The 19,708-nt window shown below is 47.5% G+C and overlaps 1 protein-coding gene across 1 annotated transcript in view; it reads left to right on the plus strand.

Moving 5' to 3' along the window:
• Positions 1-19,708, plus strand: part of AFDN (afadin, adherens junction formation factor) — a 94,694-nt gene that overhangs the window by 26,609 nt on the left and 48,377 nt on the right. The window contains exons 11-17 of the mRNA XM_029943272.1: positions 7,334-7,403; positions 10,571-10,683; positions 14,104-14,165; positions 14,284-14,489; positions 16,294-16,314; positions 17,043-17,188; positions 17,471-17,565. Coding sequence (XP_029799132.1) covers positions 7,334-7,403; positions 10,571-10,683; positions 14,104-14,165; positions 14,284-14,489; positions 16,294-16,314; positions 17,043-17,188; positions 17,471-17,565 — 713 coding nt within the window. The remainder of the gene's footprint in view (positions 1-7,333; positions 7,404-10,570; positions 10,684-14,103; positions 14,166-14,283; positions 14,490-16,293; positions 16,315-17,042; positions 17,189-17,470; positions 17,566-19,708) is intronic.

The following is a 19,708-nucleotide window of genomic DNA, read 5'->3' on the forward strand; positions in this document are numbered from 1 at the left end:
CTGGGCACTCTGTTACCGTCCCGCCCTGTGGCGAGGGCACAGGCCGTGGGAAAGCAGTGCTCCTGGTGCTGACGGCCACCAAAGGGCGCATCGCAGGAGCTCTGCCCCAGGAGCGTGCGGGGAACAGCACGAGGGCCCTGCTCTGCGCTGCCTGGCCTGCCTGTGTCCCGCCCGCCGCCCAGAGCTCACGTGGGGGCCGGTGCCAACTCCTGCTGGCTTGGTTCTGGCTCTTGCCAGTTCCTCGGCTTTGTAAAGCCTATGGTGACGGTGCCCGCGGGTGCTCTGTGCCTCCTGTGTCGGGGGGGTTCCTGCTGAGGAAGGGGGTCAGAGGCAGCGGGTACAAGAGAAGACGCGATGTCTCTGCACGCAGACGCTTTGGGGGTCATTGCACGTGCTCACAGGGCACGGGCTGGCCCTTTCCCCTCCGGCTCTGAGTTTCCACTGAGGGCCCATCCCTCAGTGCGGTCCCCGAGGGAAACAGGTGCCGTGACTGCCTACAAGAGTCCGTTTGTGTTGGACGCTCTTCCAACTTGAAGCTGAATGTGTATCTGACCTCACCCTTTCGCTTTGTGTCTGGAAGGACCTTTTTTTATGTTCCTTTTTTAAGGTTTTATTTATTTATCAGGCACGTCCGCATGTCCTGTCCCATGTCTGGACTTGTGCAAAGCCTCGTCAGCAGATCGTCCTGCTCCAATGGTTTTGTTCCATTCCGTTTCATTTCATTTTTAATTATTATTTTAATGTTTTCCATTTTAATCCTCAGCTTTTCTCCAGCTCTGCGGCTCTTGTTCAGCACCAGCCCGCTCTGCCTGCCTGAGGCTCTTCTTTCCTCTCATTCCAAAGACACGATCCTATGATGCGGTTTCTTCTGGTGTGTTCCGTGTTGGGTTCCAGCAGCCCCTGCAGTTACCTCCAGATGTGCGTTGTCCCCCAGACTTGGGTCCTCTGTCCGCTGGTGGTGGAGGTAACGGTCTGGGTCTGCACCCACTGCTGAGCGTGGGCGCACCTCCTCAGGTGGCCTCTGCGCCGCCAGCCCTCCAGGCTTGCCCCGGCTTTTCCGTGGCGAGATCACTCTGGCTGCTCGGCTGTAGTGCTCTCTGCTTTGGAGGCCGGCGGTCGCCTCCTCGTCGTCTCTCTGGCCAGAAGCAGGGGTCACCTCAGGGACGTGGCTTAGGTTTCCTCTACAGGAAGGTGCTGTGAAACTTCATGTTTGTTATTACATCGTTTTCCTGCAAACCTGGTGACCCTGCTCACTGGTTGAGTATGCCAGTGCTCTCCTGTACATTCATAGATTAGAAAGAACTGTCATTTCTTTATAAACACTTAATTTTGTTCTGTTGTCAAACTATTAAATAAATTTCTAGATCAATAACCCAAGTTTTTTTCTCACCCAGAAATGTGTGTAGATGTTTGTAATTGAGCTACAAATGACATGTCTCAGCCTCAGACGCACAGCGTCCTGGTGCGTTGTTTGTGCACATTGCTAGGTGGCCGCACAGTCCAGGTAGCATCCGTCACCAGACATGCGCGTGATGGTTCTTACTTGGGGTGAGAGCTTGTAAGAGGAACTCTCCTAGCAGCTTTCAGATCTGCAGCGCAGTATTAAGTGTAGCCACCACGCCACACTTCACGTCCCCGGGACTTCCATTTATTATTTCATAACTGGCAGCTTCCACCTTGTGACCCATTTCACCCACCTCACACCCTCTGCCTTGGGCCACTGCCAGTCTGTTCTCTGTGTCTATGAGCTTTTGTTTTTGTTTTCATTGTTTTAGATTCCACATGTAAGTGAGGTAGACGTATTTGTGTTTCTCTGTCTGGCTTATTGCACTTAGCACGGGGCTCTCAGGGTCCATCCCTATTGTAGCAAATGGCAGACTTCTGGCTGAATAATATTCTTGTGTGTGTGTGTGTGTACACATACGTGTGCACACACCATGACTATTCATTTATATGTCAAGGGACATGTAGGTTGCGTTTATAGCTTGGCTATTGTAAATAGTGCTGCAGTGACCCTGGGGGTGCAGATCCAGCTTTTCAGGTCCCTGTTTCTATTTTCTTCAGGTAAATGCCCAAGGTGAAATTGCTAGATCATATGGTACTTCTGTTCTTCATTTCTGAGGGGCCTCCAGACAGTTTTCCGTGATGGCTGCACAAACCCGCGTTCCCGCCGGCAGGGCTCCAGGGCGCCCTCACCTCCACGTCCTTGCCAACAGCCGTCTCTCCTCTTCTGTAACGCTTGTTAGCGTTTTCAGGAGTAGCGGTTCTAACAGGGGGAGATGAAATCTTAGTCTTACTCTTTTTTTAATGTTTATTTTGAGAGAGACAGAGTGCGAGCAGGGGAGGGACAGAGAGAGGGGGAGACACAGAATCCGAAGCAGGCTCCAGGCTCTGAGCCATCAGCACAGAGCCAGACGCGAGGTTGGAACTATGACCGAGCTGAAGTCAGACACTTACCCGACTGAGCCACCCAGGTGCCCCTCATTGTGGTTAATTTGCATTTCCCTGATGATTAGTGATGGCGAGCATCTTTTCATGCATTTATTGACAACTGTCTATATTTCTTTGGAAAAATATCTTCAGATTCTTTGCCCATTTTTTAATTGGATTGTCTTGGTTGTTTTCTATTGAGTTTGTGAATTCCTTACATATTTTTAATATTAACCCCTTATCAAATGTGTGGTTTGCAAATATTTTCTTTCATTCCAGATTTCATGCCCTTTGATTTTTTGATGGTTTCCTTTGTTCTGTGAAGATCTTTTAACTTGATGGAGTCCTCTTTGTTTCTCCTTTGGTGCCTTTGCTTTTGGTGTCCGATGCAAAAGCCAGCAGGACCTCGGATCTTGCCCGCTGAGTTTCCTTTAGGAAACTTCAGGTCTCCTGTTAATTCTGTCATCCATTTTGAGGTCATTTTTGTGTTGGGGTAAGACCGTGGTCCCACCTCATTCCTTTGCATGTGGCTGTCCCGTTTTCCCAGTAAGCGTTTAGTGAAGAGACTTCCCTTTCCATTGTGTATTCTTGACGTGTTGGTTGTAAGTTCGTTGACCACGGATATGTAGGCTTGTTTCTGGGCTCTATTCTGTTCTATTGATCTGCCCTTTTGTCAGTGTTTTATGCTAATACCATCCTTTTTTATTGCCGTAGTTTCATAGTGTAAAGTCCGCGTGCCTGATGCCTCCGGCTGTTCTTCTTGTTCTCCAGACGGCTCTGACTGCCGGGTCTTCTGCGGTGGTTCTGTACCAGTTTTGACTATGTTGTGTTTCCGTAAAACATGCCATTGGAATGTTGATAAGGATTGCGTGGAGTCTGTGGGTGGCTTTGGTTGGTCTGGACATTTTCACAATATTAATTCTTCCAATCCATGAGCATGGGATATCTTCTCATCTACTTGTGTCTTCAGTTTATTTCATCAATGGCTTTAGTTTTCAACATACAGGTTTTCTTACCTCGGTTAAATTCATTCCTATGTATTTTATTCTTTTTGATGTACTTGTTAATGGAATTATTCACTTTATTTATTCGCCTTTCTGATGGCTCACTATCAGTGTATAGAAATGCAACTTATTTTTTGTGTATTGATTTTGTATCCAATTTTACTGTATTTCTTTATTAAATACTTGTTTGATGGAGTGTTTAGGGTTTTCTATAGATAACACCATGTCATCTGCAAATAGTGACCTTTTATTTCTACCTTTCCAATTTGGATGCCTCTAATTTCTTTTTCATGCCAAGTGCTCTGTCTAGTCCTTCCAGAAATGTGTTAAATTAAAGTGATGAGAGGGGCATTCTTGTCTTGCTCCTGCTCTTAGAGGGAAAGCTTTTGGCTCTTCCCCATCCAGTGTGCTGTTAGCTTTGGTCATGTTGGGTGTGGCCTTTCTTATGCACATTCCCTCTATACCCGTATTGTTGGGAGTTTCTGTCACAAATGGATGTTAAATTTTGTCAGATGCTTTTTCTGTATCTACTGAGTTGATCATATTTTATCCTTTATTTTGTTAATATGGTGGATCATCTTGGCTGGTTTATGGACATTAAACCATTCTTGCATCCCTGGAATAAATCCACTTGATCATGGTGTGATCCCTTTAATATACTGTTGAATTTAGTTTGCTAATTGTCGCAGGCTTTGAGTCTGGAGTTGTCTCTTGTCCAGCAAGAGAGTGGATGCAGAATTGAATATGAGAGAGGCTGATGCCAGGGAGGAGAAAAGAGTCCCAAGTAAGGGTCTTTTCCCCATATTTATTAGTATCAGAAGGCTCACAGATGTGATGGACATGCAGAAAGAGACAGTAAAACAGTGATTGTTAGCTCATGTGTGTGAGAGAAAGGGGGTTTGAAGATCTGTGGTGTTTGGGGTTTGGGTCAATACAAAACAAAATCGCAGTGCCAAGGAGACGACTGATTACTGCAGGCAGCAGGCGCTAAATCTGTATATCTTAACTTCTCTAGGCGCTAAGACAGAGCATGCCACCTCAGGGTCAACAAGGCATTTTTCTCACTAATTATCTCTTGGCATTTTCGTCCTGCTGTGGGGGCTTTCTGCCTCTACCTGCTCTCAGAAGCTCTCGCCCTGTGGTGATTATCCACCCTAAGCCTTGCTAACCCATTGGTGCAAGCTCAGGGAGTTCTTAAACTTATTCCCCACAGCTAATATTTTGGTGAGGATTTTTGCATCTGTGTTCATCAGTGATATTCTTTAATTTTCTTTTCTTGTAGTGCCTTTCTCTGGTTTTGGTATCGTGTAATGCTGGTCTTATGAAATGAGTTTGGAAAAGGTCCTTCATCTTTTATTTTTTATAAGAGTCTGAGAAGGATTGGTGTAAGTACCTCTTTGGATATTTGGTAGAAATCACTAGGAAAGCCATCTGACCCTTTACTTTTGTTTGTTGTGAGGTTTCTGATTAATGATTCAATCTCCTTACTAGTAATTGACCTGTTTAGTTTTCTATTTCATTATGGTTCAGTCTTGGTAGTTCGTATGTTTCTAGGAATTCATCCATTTCTTTAAGATTGTCCAGTTTGTTGGTATATAGTTTTTCATAGTAGGCTGTTATACTATTTGTATTTCTGGATATCAGTTGTAAAGTCTCCTCTTTTTATTTCTGATGTTATTTTATTTTTCCTTCTCTGGAGTAACCTTCAGCTTTGTTTTTCTAGTTCCTCGATGGATACATGATACATATATTCTTAATTGCAGATTTCCGGGTCTGTGTCTTCAAAGCCTTAGTGAGGGGCACACTAGCAGGGTACACAGTCTGACGATGGTCAGTGTGGGGAATGTATGCACTCATTCGTCTCTTCACTTGGGTGCGTATCTAGTCTGTATTCATGGAGCACCTGTGTCCCGTGTCCTTGTGCTCTGAGTGCCGAGGCGACCAACACCTGGTCTTTCCCCCAAAGGTCATATTTAAATAATGTCATCAAAGCCATGAATAAAGTCACTTCATTACCACTTAGCATATCCAGAATCCAGTACAAATGAGTCCATGTTAAATTTTAAAGCTTTGTCAGCTTTGGGGAAAAAAAATAATGAGCTTTGCATGGTGTTGAGGGGATTTGTCATCTAGGATGGTAGTTACTGGTGGAGTCAGGAAGGCCTCGCCGATACCTCTACGTCGATAAGAGGGCGTAGGAGCGTTAGGGACGGGTGAGGTGTGTAAATAGCTTTGATAGGTGACAGAGGGAGGTGATGTCTCATACTTCTGTTTGCATTTCCAGAGACAGAATAAAGAATAACTAAACTGAGTTTCCCATTCAGACCATTAGAAACCAGAACAGTTTCTGTGTTTTGTGAGTATCTTGGTGACAGAGAAGAGGTGAGAAGATGCAGCTCTTAGTGACGCTTCTACTTTCTCAAGTTACTATTTTAAAGTGATATTATTTTGTAGTTCTTTTCTTTAATGTGCATATATTTTTTGAGGGGAGCACACAAGCAGGCGAGGGGCAGGAAGAGACAGAGGGAGAGAGGGTCCTAAGCAGGCTCTGCACTGTGGGCACAGACCCCGACCTGGGGCTTGAACTCATGAAAGTATGAGATACGACCGGAGCCAAAACCAGGAGTCTGATGCTTGGCTGACCGAGCCCCCAGTATTCCAAGAAGATTCTAGGTTTGTCATGATGAGATGGGGAGGGATTCGTGCCCGATTTTCTGATTTGAAGAATTGTTTTGAACTTCTGCATGTCTTTGTGGTTTCAGTCTATAGATTGGGCTTAAACATAAGTGTACAGTTACCAGAGTGCTGCGGAAAGAGACCTGGTCTCTCAAGTGTTGTAACAAAAGAGGTTAACATTCTCTTTGATTGTCTTGTCCAGAAGCCCAGGAAGCGGAAGCACTAACCCGCCCTCTTGGTTTCAGATGTTTTTAGGGCTCTTTTTTTCCTCTCTATTCGGCCTCCCTCCTCAGCTGGGATTAACGGATTGTATCTGCCCTCGTTTGTGCCAAAGAACCATAACTTGCTTCAAGTTACTATTAAAAATTTTTTTTATGTTTTTTATTTATTTTTGAGAGACAGACAGTATGAGCAGGGGAGGGTCAGAGAGAGAGGGAGACACAGAATCAGAAGACAGGCTCCAGGGTCTGAGCCGTCAGCACAGAGCTTGACGCAGGGCTCGAACCCACAAACCATGAGATCATGACCTGAGCCAAAGCCGGAGGCTTAACCGACTGAGCCCCCCAGGCGGTCCAAGTTATTGACTATTTAAAAAAATGTCTTTACATAAGTATTGAGTGAATGAGTGAGAGAGAGAGAGAGAGAATCCCACACACACGTCACGCTGTCACCCTGGAGCCCGAAGTGGGGCTCAGTCCCATGAACCGTGACCCGAGCCAGATTCAGGAGTTGGACACCCAGCCGACTGAGCCCCACAGGTGCTGCCCAGGCTGTACTGTAGCCTGAGCGGCAGTGCCCAGGAGCTTCTCGAAACCTGTCAGATCGGCTCTCGGGGGAAAGTATCCCAGCTCCTGGGCCGTGTCCTCGGGGGCAGCGCCGCTGTCCCTGCGTCGCCACACGGGCCCGTGGCGCCCTCCACAGAGCTCTTCTGTTACCCGCTGTTGTGGGGTGAAGCAGCTTGCTTTGTTCTTCGATGTTCTTTTACATTTGTTGTTGTTAAAATATAGTTTTAAAAACTAGGATCCTGAGAAGATTCAGTATACAGCAGTAAGAAGAGGTCACAAAGTTCTAACAGCGTTTTTATTCTGGGATTTATATGCTGAAAATAAAGTGACTTCTTGATCTCTGAATTGGGATATTTAGCTGTTCCTTTTGGATGAAGAGAAATGATGCCTTATCATTTGAGTTATTAATTCTGTGTGTTTCCTTTTTCATCCGGGCAGAATTGTTCAGGAGACAACTTTCGATTTAGGAGGAGATGCTCACAGTGGGGCAGCGTTACCAACAAGCAAGGTGGGTACAGGCGTCCCCTGGTAGGACCGAGTTTCGGGAGGGATCCAGGACCCTGTGGCTGAGGGGTTAGGAATATATTCCCGGAGCCCTTGGCAAGCAGCCTGCACGGTGGCTTCTGACTGTGGTCGTCCTGATCTGTGCTGTCACGTGGTGACCCCGTAAAAGGACTCTGGTGCAGAGTTGTGTGGTGTCGCGCGAGCGGGGCGTCCTGGGCTTGTCCCCCGTGGAACCGGCCTGTCTCCTCCAGGTGGCCCCTGAGGACGGCGGCCTTCCTCTCCTGCACCTGCCGGCTTACCTTTGCAGGCACGTTGCCTCCACAGTTGTCCCTTATTGTCTGCGAGGTCGGGGAATGTGTGTCCTCATTCTGGTTGTCTCCTGCTCAGCGACAAACCGCCCCAGAACGTAACGGACTAAGATTGAACAGCACCCATTTTATTTGCTCACCGTTGTGCCGTGTGGTTTGGACTCACCTGGGCTGTCTCTTGGCTGGTCTTGCCGACGGCCGAGCCCTTCACCTTTGGGAAGGGGCCGCTCAGGCTGTGGCTGCAGGACCGACAAGCCGTCCCGGCTCCCGCTTTTAACAGCGGCGCTGTGCCCTCCAGCCCCTGTGCCCAGCTTTCTGCTTCGCTTCCGAACACGGTTTCTTGAGGAAGTAATCCCGCCACTCCGTCTTCTCCTCTCGGCTTCCGCGTGGCTCCTGCCCTAGGAGGGGCCGCGTGTGTCCTGGGCTCCACGCAGCCCAGGCCAGTGCCTGTGTCTCCTCTGTCTGAACTGGGGGCGCCTTCTGCTGTTGGCCCCCAGGGCGTCGCTCTCCTGGTTTCTCCCATAGGTGCTCAGTCCTCCTCCGGCTCTCCTGCCAGTACTTCTCACCCCCACCCCACCCCCACTTGACCTCGAAACTTGGCTTCAGACCCAGGGCCCTTCTCTCCTGCCTGCACTCGTGCCCTAGGTGATCTCAGGCAGTCAGTAATCAAAATGCACTGTGCGTTCATTGCCGTCGACTGTCCCCCGGCCCTGACCTCCCTGGACCCCAGAGGCTTGCCTGCCGTGGTCGCGGCGATGTCTGGTGCGTGTCTGGTGCGTGTCTGGCACGCACCGCAGCCAGAGCAGGGCTGGGCTCTCCTCAAACCTCCTGGTCCTTCTCTGCCAGTGAGTGGTACCCCTGTCCGCGGCATCGTTCCCGCAGCCGTCCGTCACTGCTTGTCCGTGGTTCCTTCCTTCTCTCAAACTCCACACTCGGTACCGGCATCTTCCGGTGACCTTCGTCCGAAGTAGTCCAAGTGCCTGGCGCTCTCCGCCGCTGCTCACGGGGCGCGACCCCGGCTGCAGCTGTCACGCGGCAGGAGTGCTGTGTGGCCTCTGTGTTGGCCACGCTGCTGCCGCCCTCCCTTGTCACTCTTCTTTCTCCTTGTGGCCAGGCTCGTGTTCAGTCCTGTTCCTGCCCTGCCTTCCAAGCCCCCAGTGGCTTCATCACGCACTCCCCTCCCCTCCTTCCTACCGTCTGTCTGGGGGGCCGCAGCAGGCTCCTCTTCCTCGCCGGTGCTTCCCGCTGGTTTTCACGCAGCTGGCTCCTTCCTGCTCCTGCCTCCATTTCCACGGCCCCGCCTCGAGGCCTCCTTGAGCGAGCGGCACTGCTCCTTGTTACAGCCGCGCCGGCCGTGTCTGTGGACGCGGTGGGGTGAGGGTCCCCCTCGGGGCACTGACTGCAGCAGAGCCCCTGCCTGAGTGCGCTGGCGGGGGCTCGGGGCCGGGGACCACTGTCTTCAGGAAGAGTTCCTTTCTTGTAAAAATGTATGCTCAAAACCGAAAACTCAGGAAACTGAGAAAAAAATGAAAATCATTCATCTGCAACTAATAGTTGACTGTTGATAACATTTTCATGGATCCTTTTCTAAACTCTGTACGCTGTAGGCGTGCTCACTTACACACTTAAAAATAATTAAATGTCTGCACACATACATACTTTTCTGTCCTGCTTCCTTTGGCTATTATTTTGTAAGCATTTTATTTGAAAACAAGCTAAAATTGTCTTGTAACATATTAGCTCGTAAATGTAGCCTGGCTTCTCCATCCCCTCCTTATCCATTTGTAACAGTTTTCTGTCGTCGGTGTTGCCATCCTGGCCAAGCAGTTCTGCTCTACAAATGGGTTTTATGGAAGTAATTATTATACATGAATGTATATATTTACAGACGTGGTTGTCAGGACACCGTGGGCCGGTGAACATTTTAAACAGCCCGCTGACGGATTAGTTCCGTGAGCTGTTCCCTGAGCTGTGAGACGAGCTGTCACACAACCGTGGCAGCCTGTGACGTAAAACACTGCCGGGCGTTCACAACGTCTGAAAATGAGTGTTTCTTATGAAGGGGGTCGTATGACCTCCTTATGGAAAACATGAAAACTAAGGACGCAGCCCAGAGCTGCTCTCTAGTTGGAAAGACAAGAGTGATTTGTGTTGTCAAGCTCAATGTCTACAGCGAGCAGATACAGGGAGAAATCTTACAGAACCTTTTTGCTACCTCGAATCTCTTTGTATAAATGGAATGATCCTATTCTGATGGTTTTCTTAATACCAAAGGCAGCTTACCCTTTCCGTCCCCGGAGGTGCTTAGGGACGCACGCTGCTCGCAGGGGCTCAGTGGACCGTGTCGGGCTATCCATGGGTGTGTCCCTGTTGGTGAAGGGCAGGAACTAAACCGGCTTCCGCACTAAACTCTTCATTGGGTGCTGAGCTGTAATGGGCAGATTTTCCAGTCCTTTCCTCACAAGTAAAACAAAGATCCTGACTTTTCAGAGTGGACGTACTCTCCCAGCTCTGTTCTGATTTGAGAGAGCGTTTGGGGGCGGTTGCTCCTGATCCTGCACTGTTTGAGGAACCCCCTCCCACATGCCTGTGCGGAAGCCCACTTTTAGCTCTTTGAGAAGGAAAGCGGCAGTGTGCTTGATTATTCTTTCAGTGACCCCGCGTTCTTGGGCGTGCTTCTGTGGACATGACGTCCTGGGCACGGCTGTCCCTTGCTCTGCTCTGTGCTCTTCCCCTGCGTCTCTCTGTCCCTCTCACCTCCCCCTGCCGGGCAGCCTGGCACCAGCTCTTCCCCGGGAGCGGTCCGTGCAGGCGGGGCTGGTTTGCACGCGGTCTGTGAACACTCCGCTCTCCCTCGGCCTAGAGCACCACCAGGCTGGACAGCGACAGGGCGCCGCCTGCCCCCAGCACGGCCGAGCGCGGGATGGTGAAGCCGATGATCAGACTGGAGCAGGACTACCGCAGGCCGGACAGCAGGTAGGAGACGGCTGCTCGTGTCCCGAGGGGGCGAGGGCGGCTTCTCCCGGCGGGGCTGGGCCGGCTCACCGCTTCTGCTGAGCGCCGGCTGGCGTTCGAGAATGTCAGCGGTGCTTTAACGACGGTCTACTGTCGATACTGCTGAACCGGCAGAAGAGGCGCTGTCAGGAGCGGGGCGTCCCGTGCTTCGGTGCCATGGTGTCGTCTGTCCAGGTGAAGCTGGAGGCGCTTTGGATTAAAAATGTTTCTATTTCAAATGTGCTATTCTGTAAAAACATGGAGAAAGGAAGTTTTTACAGGATTTTAATAGTTAATAATTTTTATATTAGGACCCTCTAAAACTGATCATTTCAGCTATTTGTAGACAGTATCCTTACATGTTTAAATGTACAAAGCCAAAAATGACTTCAGGCAGAGTGAAGAAGTCCGAGTGCCGCGTTACTCCGGCTTCTGCCGCCACACGTCTTCCTGCCGGCACGGCCAGGGTGACACCGTTGTCTAGGTCACTGTTCTTGAAGAGAGACCTTCCTTCTGCCTTTTGTTATTTCCTTTTCTTAGGACTTTCAAGTGCACATTACCTTAACCAGAATTTGACTTCTTGTGACTTCTAAAATTGTTTAAGTGTTGAAAAGGAGCGTCAGTGCCTCACACGTTAAATCAGTGGTGATGAGTCCAGATGCCGGTGAGCGGAGCTGCAGGGCGCTTCGGGGGCATCTGCGCGACACAGCGGCGGGGAGATGGTGCCCACGCCCTGTGCCGCGCACGCTGGTCATCCGCGGGGGCACCGGGCGCCCACCGCAGACCTGCTGTTCGGGTCTTTCTCGGAGCCTTTCTAACTCTTCTCTTGCAGATCCAGCAACTAGCCCCGTGACTGGCCCAGGGTCACTTAACAATTTGGTGACAGGCAGCTGATCTAGTTCTTTAATCTTCCCTCTTCCAGTAGGGGGCACTGTAGGTTACAAGATTTTACTAGCATTTATCACAGGGATTCGATTTCTAGGTTCATATGGAAATCTCAGGTTTTTACCTTGTTTCTTTTGTGGGCTTTCAGTTATGACAGTTTATGTTGGTTGTGTGAATAAGTCTGCTTTCCATTGTGTCTGGGCTTGTTTCTGGCGATGTATTCTAGAACGAGAAGTTTAGAACAGTGAGATGTGCATGACTGCTGATTGTATCCTGTCAGCAGAGACCTCACTGGAGGTTTTATGTGACAGGTGAATGTGTGTTATTTGATTGATGTCACAGTGTGATGGAAATATAATGCTTCGATTTTCAGTCTTTGTTTTTCACACCGTGTGTGCATAAGGAATACTTCATTGATATGTTCATAAAAACCTAAGTAGTTTTAATAAATATGTTTAAAAACACTAGTTTTAGTCAAGGAAAAAAGCTTTTTGAATGGAGTTCTTTCAATTATCACTGACATATTTAATTTTTTCAGTGAGATTTTAAATTCCGTATTTTTACCAGATTTCTCAAATGGATGAAACAGATAGTTGGTGAGGTTCATGCAGTGCATTGTGTAGTTAATGAGAGAGCTCTGCAGCTTTAGGCGTCTGCACATGTGGCAGTTAAGAATGACATGTTAACATCATTGGGGCATCTAAATTCTGCCTGTAAGAGCTTTTTTATACCTAAATTGTTGAGTTAAATCCAAATTACAGGTCACAGACTAGATGAGAAGCTTTGAAGCCTGTAATTTGGTGAAAAGAATTTTGTTTTTCCTTCTGGCGATTCTCATAGTTCGGGGCAGCTGGCGTTGTGTTTCTCCTGTCGAGGCCTCAGTGCGCAGGGGGATGTGAGGGGGAGCATGGGCCACGGGGAAGGAGTCACTTCCATCTGTGACTGTGGAGACCTGTGGCCACCTTCGGCTCTTTCCCTCTTTTCTGCATTTTTGAAGAAGCTGTTGAATTCAGGATAAACACAAGAGCAGTCACTGCTGAAAATGACTCTCCTTTCGGTCCCTCACGAATCCATAAATACTGACAATGGCGTGGACCCTCCACGTCACCAAACGTGATGCTTCGTATGACTGTTGACCTCTGTCGTTTGCTCCAGTACTTACCTCAGTGGTCATCTTCACTTCCGTCTAAGGCCTCGGAGCCTCACTGTTTACTGCTCAGTCAAGTTTGCGGAAAGATGCCACACATGTTTCTTCACCTTTACTGTCGATTTTAAGTTTCTTAATCTGTTGGGGACAGAATTTTGGAAAATTTATTCTGAGCATCTCTGTTAAAGATGAACTAAAATGGTAAAGACTTAAACTCATAAGGGACCTAATCACTTGCCAGCGTGTTCGGGCGGCAGGACTTATGTGGGTTAACACAAAATCTAGTGAGCAGCAGACTCACGGAGAGCGATAATTAAATGGCTTGAGGTTCGAACCCCATGTCTGCTAAACCGGATGCCGTGGAGAACGGGGGAACTGCTCCAGTGAGGAGGTCTGAATCGGACTGGTGACTGTTCGTTGTACACATTCTAGAAATTCGGTGCTGACTTACGGCTTTCAGAAATTGCTTGACCAAGTCGGCAGCACAGAATCGTGTTTTCCATCGTGTCCTGGTGGGCGCGCACCTCCGTGTGCGTGTGTTCGTAGCTGAAAGGATGAACTTCGCGGAACAGGGAGCCTTCCCTCCTTGCTGTGGGGGTAGGGCGACCCCCTGTGTGAGGGGCTCTTACAGAAATAGAAATGTACCTGACCTTTGAACTACTTTGATCAGGATACCTGGAAATACATAAACATCCGCGTAGTGCTACTGCACTGTTCCAGATTGTAGCTGCTCTCAGTTTATTTTTCTTGGCAGTTCCTTATTTTTGGAGTGTCGGGCTAGATGGTGAAAAGTGTCTGGAGTTGATGTGACTCTAAGGGGGAATGTGAGTAGGAGATCTTTCTTTTTAAGGCGTGCTTCGCTGTGGGCTTGAGAAATGCAAATACGGAGCAGTGACGGGGTGTGCGGGAGTCTCCGGTAACCGTATCCGGCGGGGGGCGGCGTTGGGCTCTCAGCCCCTGTTCTCCTTCGTGTGTAGGAGCTCAGTGTCACGCTCGCCATGGGGGGGTTTCTGTCGTGTCTCCCGGCAGTGGCTTTTCATTGTTACTCGAGCTGTGGCCACAGCAGGTGCATGACAGCCTGGTCCCTACGCTGTTCTCGAAGTCTTCATGAATAATAGAGTCGTGGTCAGATCTGTTGTCTTGACAGAAGCAGATACTTCTAGGAGCTGACCTCTGTGAGGTGCAGGGACGGGGCCACTCCTGCACGCCATCTGAGTATTTGAACGGTTTCCATGTGAAAGAAATCATTGGGCTACTGAAGACGTGTTAGAGCCACGGAGAGGTTTTGGGAGCGCTGCGGAGGCCTGCATAGGTTGGCTGTCACCGGCCACGGTACCTGCTGCTGAGAGCTGGCTTCTCTCTCTTTTCAGAACTCAGGAGGCTCCTGGGCCTGAACTCACACTGCCTGCAAGCATTGAATTCAGGGAGAGCTGTGAGTACTGTCAGATTCCATTGTTGGTGAATTATTTCTTGTTCCATTTTTCTCCATCTGATTTTCATGGGGTTTTTTTTGTTCTTTTTTTTTCTTCTTTTTTGAAATCTTTTCACAGCTGAAGATTCATTTTTATCTGCCATTATAAATTATACTAATAGCTCTACAGTCCATTTTAAGTTGTCACCTACATATGTGTTATATATGGCATGTCGGTACGTGTTGTCAAGCCAGTACAGACCCGATGTCAGTCCTGCCGAGCGCACTCACAAAGTGATTGCCATAGTCAACAAGATGGTGAGCATGATGGAGGGGGTGATCCAGGTAAGCGCCAGCCGCCGGGCCCGCCGCCTTGGGGTGCGTGCGGCTTGTCCGCGCGGTCGGCGAGGCCGTCCGCAGGGTCTCTGTTTGCTTATGTGTTCGGTTCTGGGAGGCTTTTCTGGAATGCAGGCTCTTCGAAGTAGCCCTGAAAATTGGAGAGCTTGGGAAATGCAAAGGGACGTAACCTTTTCTTCTGTTTCTTACTACAAGCATTAGAATAAGGGGAAGTGAACTGTATGCCGTAATGTAACAATCACAGTAAAAAGTGCAGTAGTTGTGAGAAAATACACTTGTGGGTTTCCTTGCAATTAAAAAAAGTGCTTTGTTGAGATGAATCTCACGTGAAGGTAAAATTAACCATTTTGAAGTGACCAATTCAGTAGCATTTAGGTCATTCACAGTGTTGTGCAGCCACCCCTTCCGATTCCAGAACGTGTCTGTCACCCACCCTAAATGCTCTAAGCGGGCATTTGCCCTTTTATAAGGTGCTTCTGACGCCGGTGGGAGCTCTGGGTTCTTTGATAGCACTTGCGTAGATGGACATGATGACATTTTTCAGTTATGGTGAAAGTCCTGTTCAAATTCGTTCAGAAAACTATTTTGAAAGTACAAGGAAGTAAGAGTATTCGCTCTGTAGAGTGGTGCGTTTCTTTTTAAGTCCTTATCATCTGTAGTTGATAAAATTGGCATAGCAGTTTTCCAGACCACACACAGTTTGAAGATTTAATCTTTAAATTCCTTAGAAGCAAATTTACAGATTTTTAAAAAGTTTTCCTAAGCCACTTATCAGTGCCATTTTGCGGCCATAAAGTATAAAACTCTAGTTTTGTATCTTTAAACAACACACAACACGATTAGATGGGTTGGTGGTTTTTCTCTGAGGATATCATGAGCTAACTAATTTGTTAATTCCTTTAGAATTGTTTTCAAAGACCAAAATTTTTCAGTAAATGTTTCTATTGTGTCTGAGTGGCTAGCTTATGAATCTGATGGGTTGTTGTCATTTGATTTGGTGCCATTTTTGTTCCTCTCCTACTAATTCACCAACAAACACGGTTTCCTTCTGGTTCAAAGCCATTGTCCTGTCTTCCATCGTGTTTGCATTTCTGAAGCCTGTTTCACATTGGGAAACTCCTGTCCTCCAACTAGTTGTGATAGACTTTTTCTTGTTGAATTTGAACTAGTCAGTGAGAGCATCATTATCAAAACAGGCCTTTTCAACCTCAGATTTAGGGTTAGTGTGTGGTTGGAGGACTCTTAAAATTTGGGGAAAGTTCTATAGTAATAGGTGCTTTGATTTGTAAAAACCTACTTTCAGAAACCGGTTTACTCCCTTTTAGTAGTTATGTCTGTGATACATTTTTAAATTCTTTTGTTTTTACTGTTTATGTTGGTCTTTTCTGTCACTTTCATCCTGTTAATCCAGGGGGTAGACCGTCACCTCATGTACCTTTAACTCGTCAGGCCCACGGTATCATGAAAAGACACTGAGAAGTCCTTGGTGTTAGAAATCTTTGAAGGGCGTCATTGTGGTCATGTGCATACTGTAACAGCTCCCCTGAGTAAAGTAGGGATTTGCTCACTCGCCGCGCCAGTGTAGGGACATCCAACAAACGCCTCGGGCCGCCTACTTCCCGAAATGCTGGAGAGCCGTGAACGAACGTGTAATTGGGGAATAACATAACTGAATGTCGTACCTTCATGTCGTGCCTTCATATTAGTGTTTTGATTTTGTTAAACTATCATGATTGTTTACAAGTTTCTTTCTCTCGTTCTGCTTGATCTCCCCTCGTCTGTTTCTCTCCAGGAAGTAGACCAGGTTGATCAGGTAGGATGCGCTGCTGGGACCGGCCCGGCCGTGTCGGCTTAGCTGAGCCTCTCGCTGCTTCCATGCCAAACACAAACCCAGCCGCTGGACCGGGCGCTCATAACACTCATTCAGCACCTGAAACATGCAGCACTAAATCCTTTTTTGACTGTGCAACCTTTATCAGCATTTCATAATTTCTGCTTAATGCACTCAGTGTGGATATGAAATGACAAAAGTTCTGTTTCTCCTCTTTCTTGTTTATCCTTGGTTCCTATTCTTTGGATCTCATCTGAAGTTGCCTGGCGTGCACATGTGGTCGGGAGATGATGTGATAGATCAGTACTTGATACCAAGTTGCTCGGCATCTCAGCCGGTGACGATGAGTATCAGGGTGGCTGTGGGTAACCATGGAAACCATGGATAGAGGCACGCGTACTTCACAGATTACCAGATAAAGCACCGTCTCCAATTGGGTGTCATATGATTTGATATCTCTGTTTTTCCACGGATTCCGTAAATTGTTAATTGGATCCATGTGTCCATACATGAATCCCAAGAAGATGTTGCAATTCCTTTGCTATGTATGCATCCAAATTCCTTTGCAAATATCTGGTATCTGTGGTCAATCCCTTGGTGAGAATGGGAAGGTACTGGTCTATCTTCAGCAGCTTTTCAAGAGCATTCCTTTTTATTTCATTCTTTCTGTTTGTCTTGGGGTTGCTCACAGGAATGTGTTCTATCTACAGAAACAGAAGAATATCGCGGGGGCACTTGCTTTCTGGATGGCCAACGCGTCTGAGCTTCTCAACTTCATTAAGCAGGACCGAGATCTTAGTCGAATCACGCTGGACGCCCAAGACGTGCTAGCACACTTGGTTCAGATGGCGTTTAAGTAAGGAGCGCGCTCGTGGAGAGCACACTGTTCCGTAGAGATTTTTAAAGGTTTTTATTTACCCAAACTGCAGATGAATATCAAGAAGCACGAATCTATGCCAAATGTGTTGATTTAGTAAAATGAAGTTACTGAGCTATGCTTCGAGAGTCCTGAGAGCAAACCTCTTGTGTTTTAAATGCAAGAGAGAAGTAGGCAGCACAGACCGTTGGGCTGTGCTGCCGTGTCTGACCAGAGCAGTGTGCCGTGCTGAGGTAATGAAAACCCTTTACGTGTTTGCAGATACCTCGTTCATTGTCTTCAGTCAGAGCTCAGTAATTACATGCCGGCTTTTCTGGACGACCCCGAAGAGAGCAGTCTACAGAGACCAAAAATAGGTTAGAATATCCGTTTTCTCCTTTCTTCCTCCATTCCTCCTCCTCCCTCTCTCTGCTTTCCTTCTGCCCTCCATCTTGTTTAACTTCATTTTAATACTTAGTACACATTAAAAGGAGGTATCTTAAAAATAAAGGAGATGATCTATTGGGTTTGGCATTCTTTAAGAAGTTGAACGACCATCTGTTTGGTTGAAGACTAGCTTTCCGTGAATCTGGTAGAGGCCAGTGGACCTTCTCAGAGGCAGAGGTCCCTGCGGACCCCGGAGAACTGCCACGTTTGCTGGCATTGGGACAAACGCGCCAGAGTGCAGTGACACCCGCGCCGGCTGCGTGTGGCGATTCGCCATGGTCTCTGACCCTCTGCCTCTCCGCGATCGCCTGCACGTTTTCTGGGGCAGGCCAGCACCCGGCGATTGCTCAGCAAGACTGCCTCCCCGCTGAAAGTCGGTGCGGGTCCAAGCCGCAGGGGTGTCTGAAGTGTGGAGTTTGGAAACACAACCCCATCTGAGATGAAACTCTAGAGAGAGGTGCTGCCAGAGAGGCAGGCGGCTTGGACACGGACCGGCAGAGGCGGGGAGTGGGCAGAGGCCGGAGACAAAGGAGGGGGCCTGATGGCAGGTCAGCGAGAGTAAGAAGTTCCTGCGCCACAGACCAGGAACTGGGTGAAGCCATTTCCAGCTCTCCTGATCCACCCCAGGAAGCCAAGCTAGGCAGTGGCACCTCATGGAGAAGGGAGCCGTTACACCAAGCCCCGCCCACCTGCACAACCAGCCATGTCCCCCGGAATTCCAGCACAAGTCCTGCTCTCTGCTTCGTGTACAGACTGTGCAGGACTTCACAGTTCAGTTCTAGGGGAAAGTGGGTGTAACTTCACTCAGGTTTCATTCTGTTGCTGGCTCACTTGTTTTCTTGGCATCTGTTTTTCTTTAAATTGTTGGGGTTTTTTTTCTTTTTTCCTTTAGGATACAGAAAAAAATTTTTTTTTAATCCATTATATTTATTCTATTTTATGCTGTAAGACATTTTTAAATTTCTGACTTTTTTAAACTTGTTTCTTTCATTTCTCTTTTTTCTATATTCTGTAAAGCTGCTTTCAACAAGCAGATTGAAACACTTAGGATCTAGCTTTCTTTATTTGACTTTGTTTTGCTTTGCTTTGCTTTTTATTTCAACTTTTTTATTTCATTAATATTTGTCTTCTTGCAAAATGACAAGATGAAAGAATTCACCCTAAAAGAACATGAAGAAATGACAGCCATGGACTTAATCGATTAACACAGATAGAACTAAGATGTCTGAACTAGAATTTAAAGCCACGATTGTAAGAATACTAGCTGGAGTTGAAAGGAAACATAGAAGACAGCAGAGAATCCCTTTCTCAGAGATAAAAGAACTAAAATACAGTCGGGCCGAAATTAAAAATGCTGTAGCTGAGCTACAGTCTTGAAGGGACGCCACGAAGGCAGAGATGGACGAAGCAGGGCAATGAGTCAGTGAGATAGAAGATGAAATTATGGGAAATAGTGAAGCCGAAAAAAAGGGAAATGAAGGCAAAAGATCACAATACAAGACTCAGAAAACTTAGCAACTTATTAAAAAGGAATAACATCCAAATCCTAGAAGTCCCAGAAGATAAAGAAACAAAAAAACGGGCAGAAGGTTTATCTGAGCAAACTATAGCTGAAAATTTCCCTAACCTGGGGAAGGATACAGATATCAAAATCCAATAGGCACAGAGAACTCCCATTATACTCAACAAAAATGGACCATCACCAACGCACATCATAGTCAAATACACAAAATACACTAAGAATTATGAAAGCACCAAGCGGGGAAAGGTCCTTAACGTGCAGGGGAAGCCAGATCAGGTTTGCAGCAGATCTGTCTGCAGAAACATGGCAGGCAGAAAGGAGTGGCAGGATATAGTCAGTGTGCTGACTCTGAAAAATGTACAGCGAAGAAGAATTCTTTATCCAGCAAGGCTGTCATTCAGAATAGAAGGAGAGAGAGTTTCCCAGACAAACAAAAACTAACTTAGGAGTTCATGACCACTAACCAGCCCTGCAGAAAATATTAAGAGGAGGACTTTTTGAGTGGAAAAAAGACAAAAGACCAAATGCAACAAAGACTAGAAAGGAGCAGA

Source organism: Suricata suricatta, chromosome 7 (assembly GCF_006229205.1).
Source record: "Suricata suricatta isolate VVHF042 chromosome 7, meerkat_22Aug2017_6uvM2_HiC, whole genome shotgun sequence".
NCBI classification, from domain to species: domain Eukaryota; kingdom Metazoa; phylum Chordata; class Mammalia; order Carnivora; family Herpestidae; genus Suricata; species Suricata suricatta.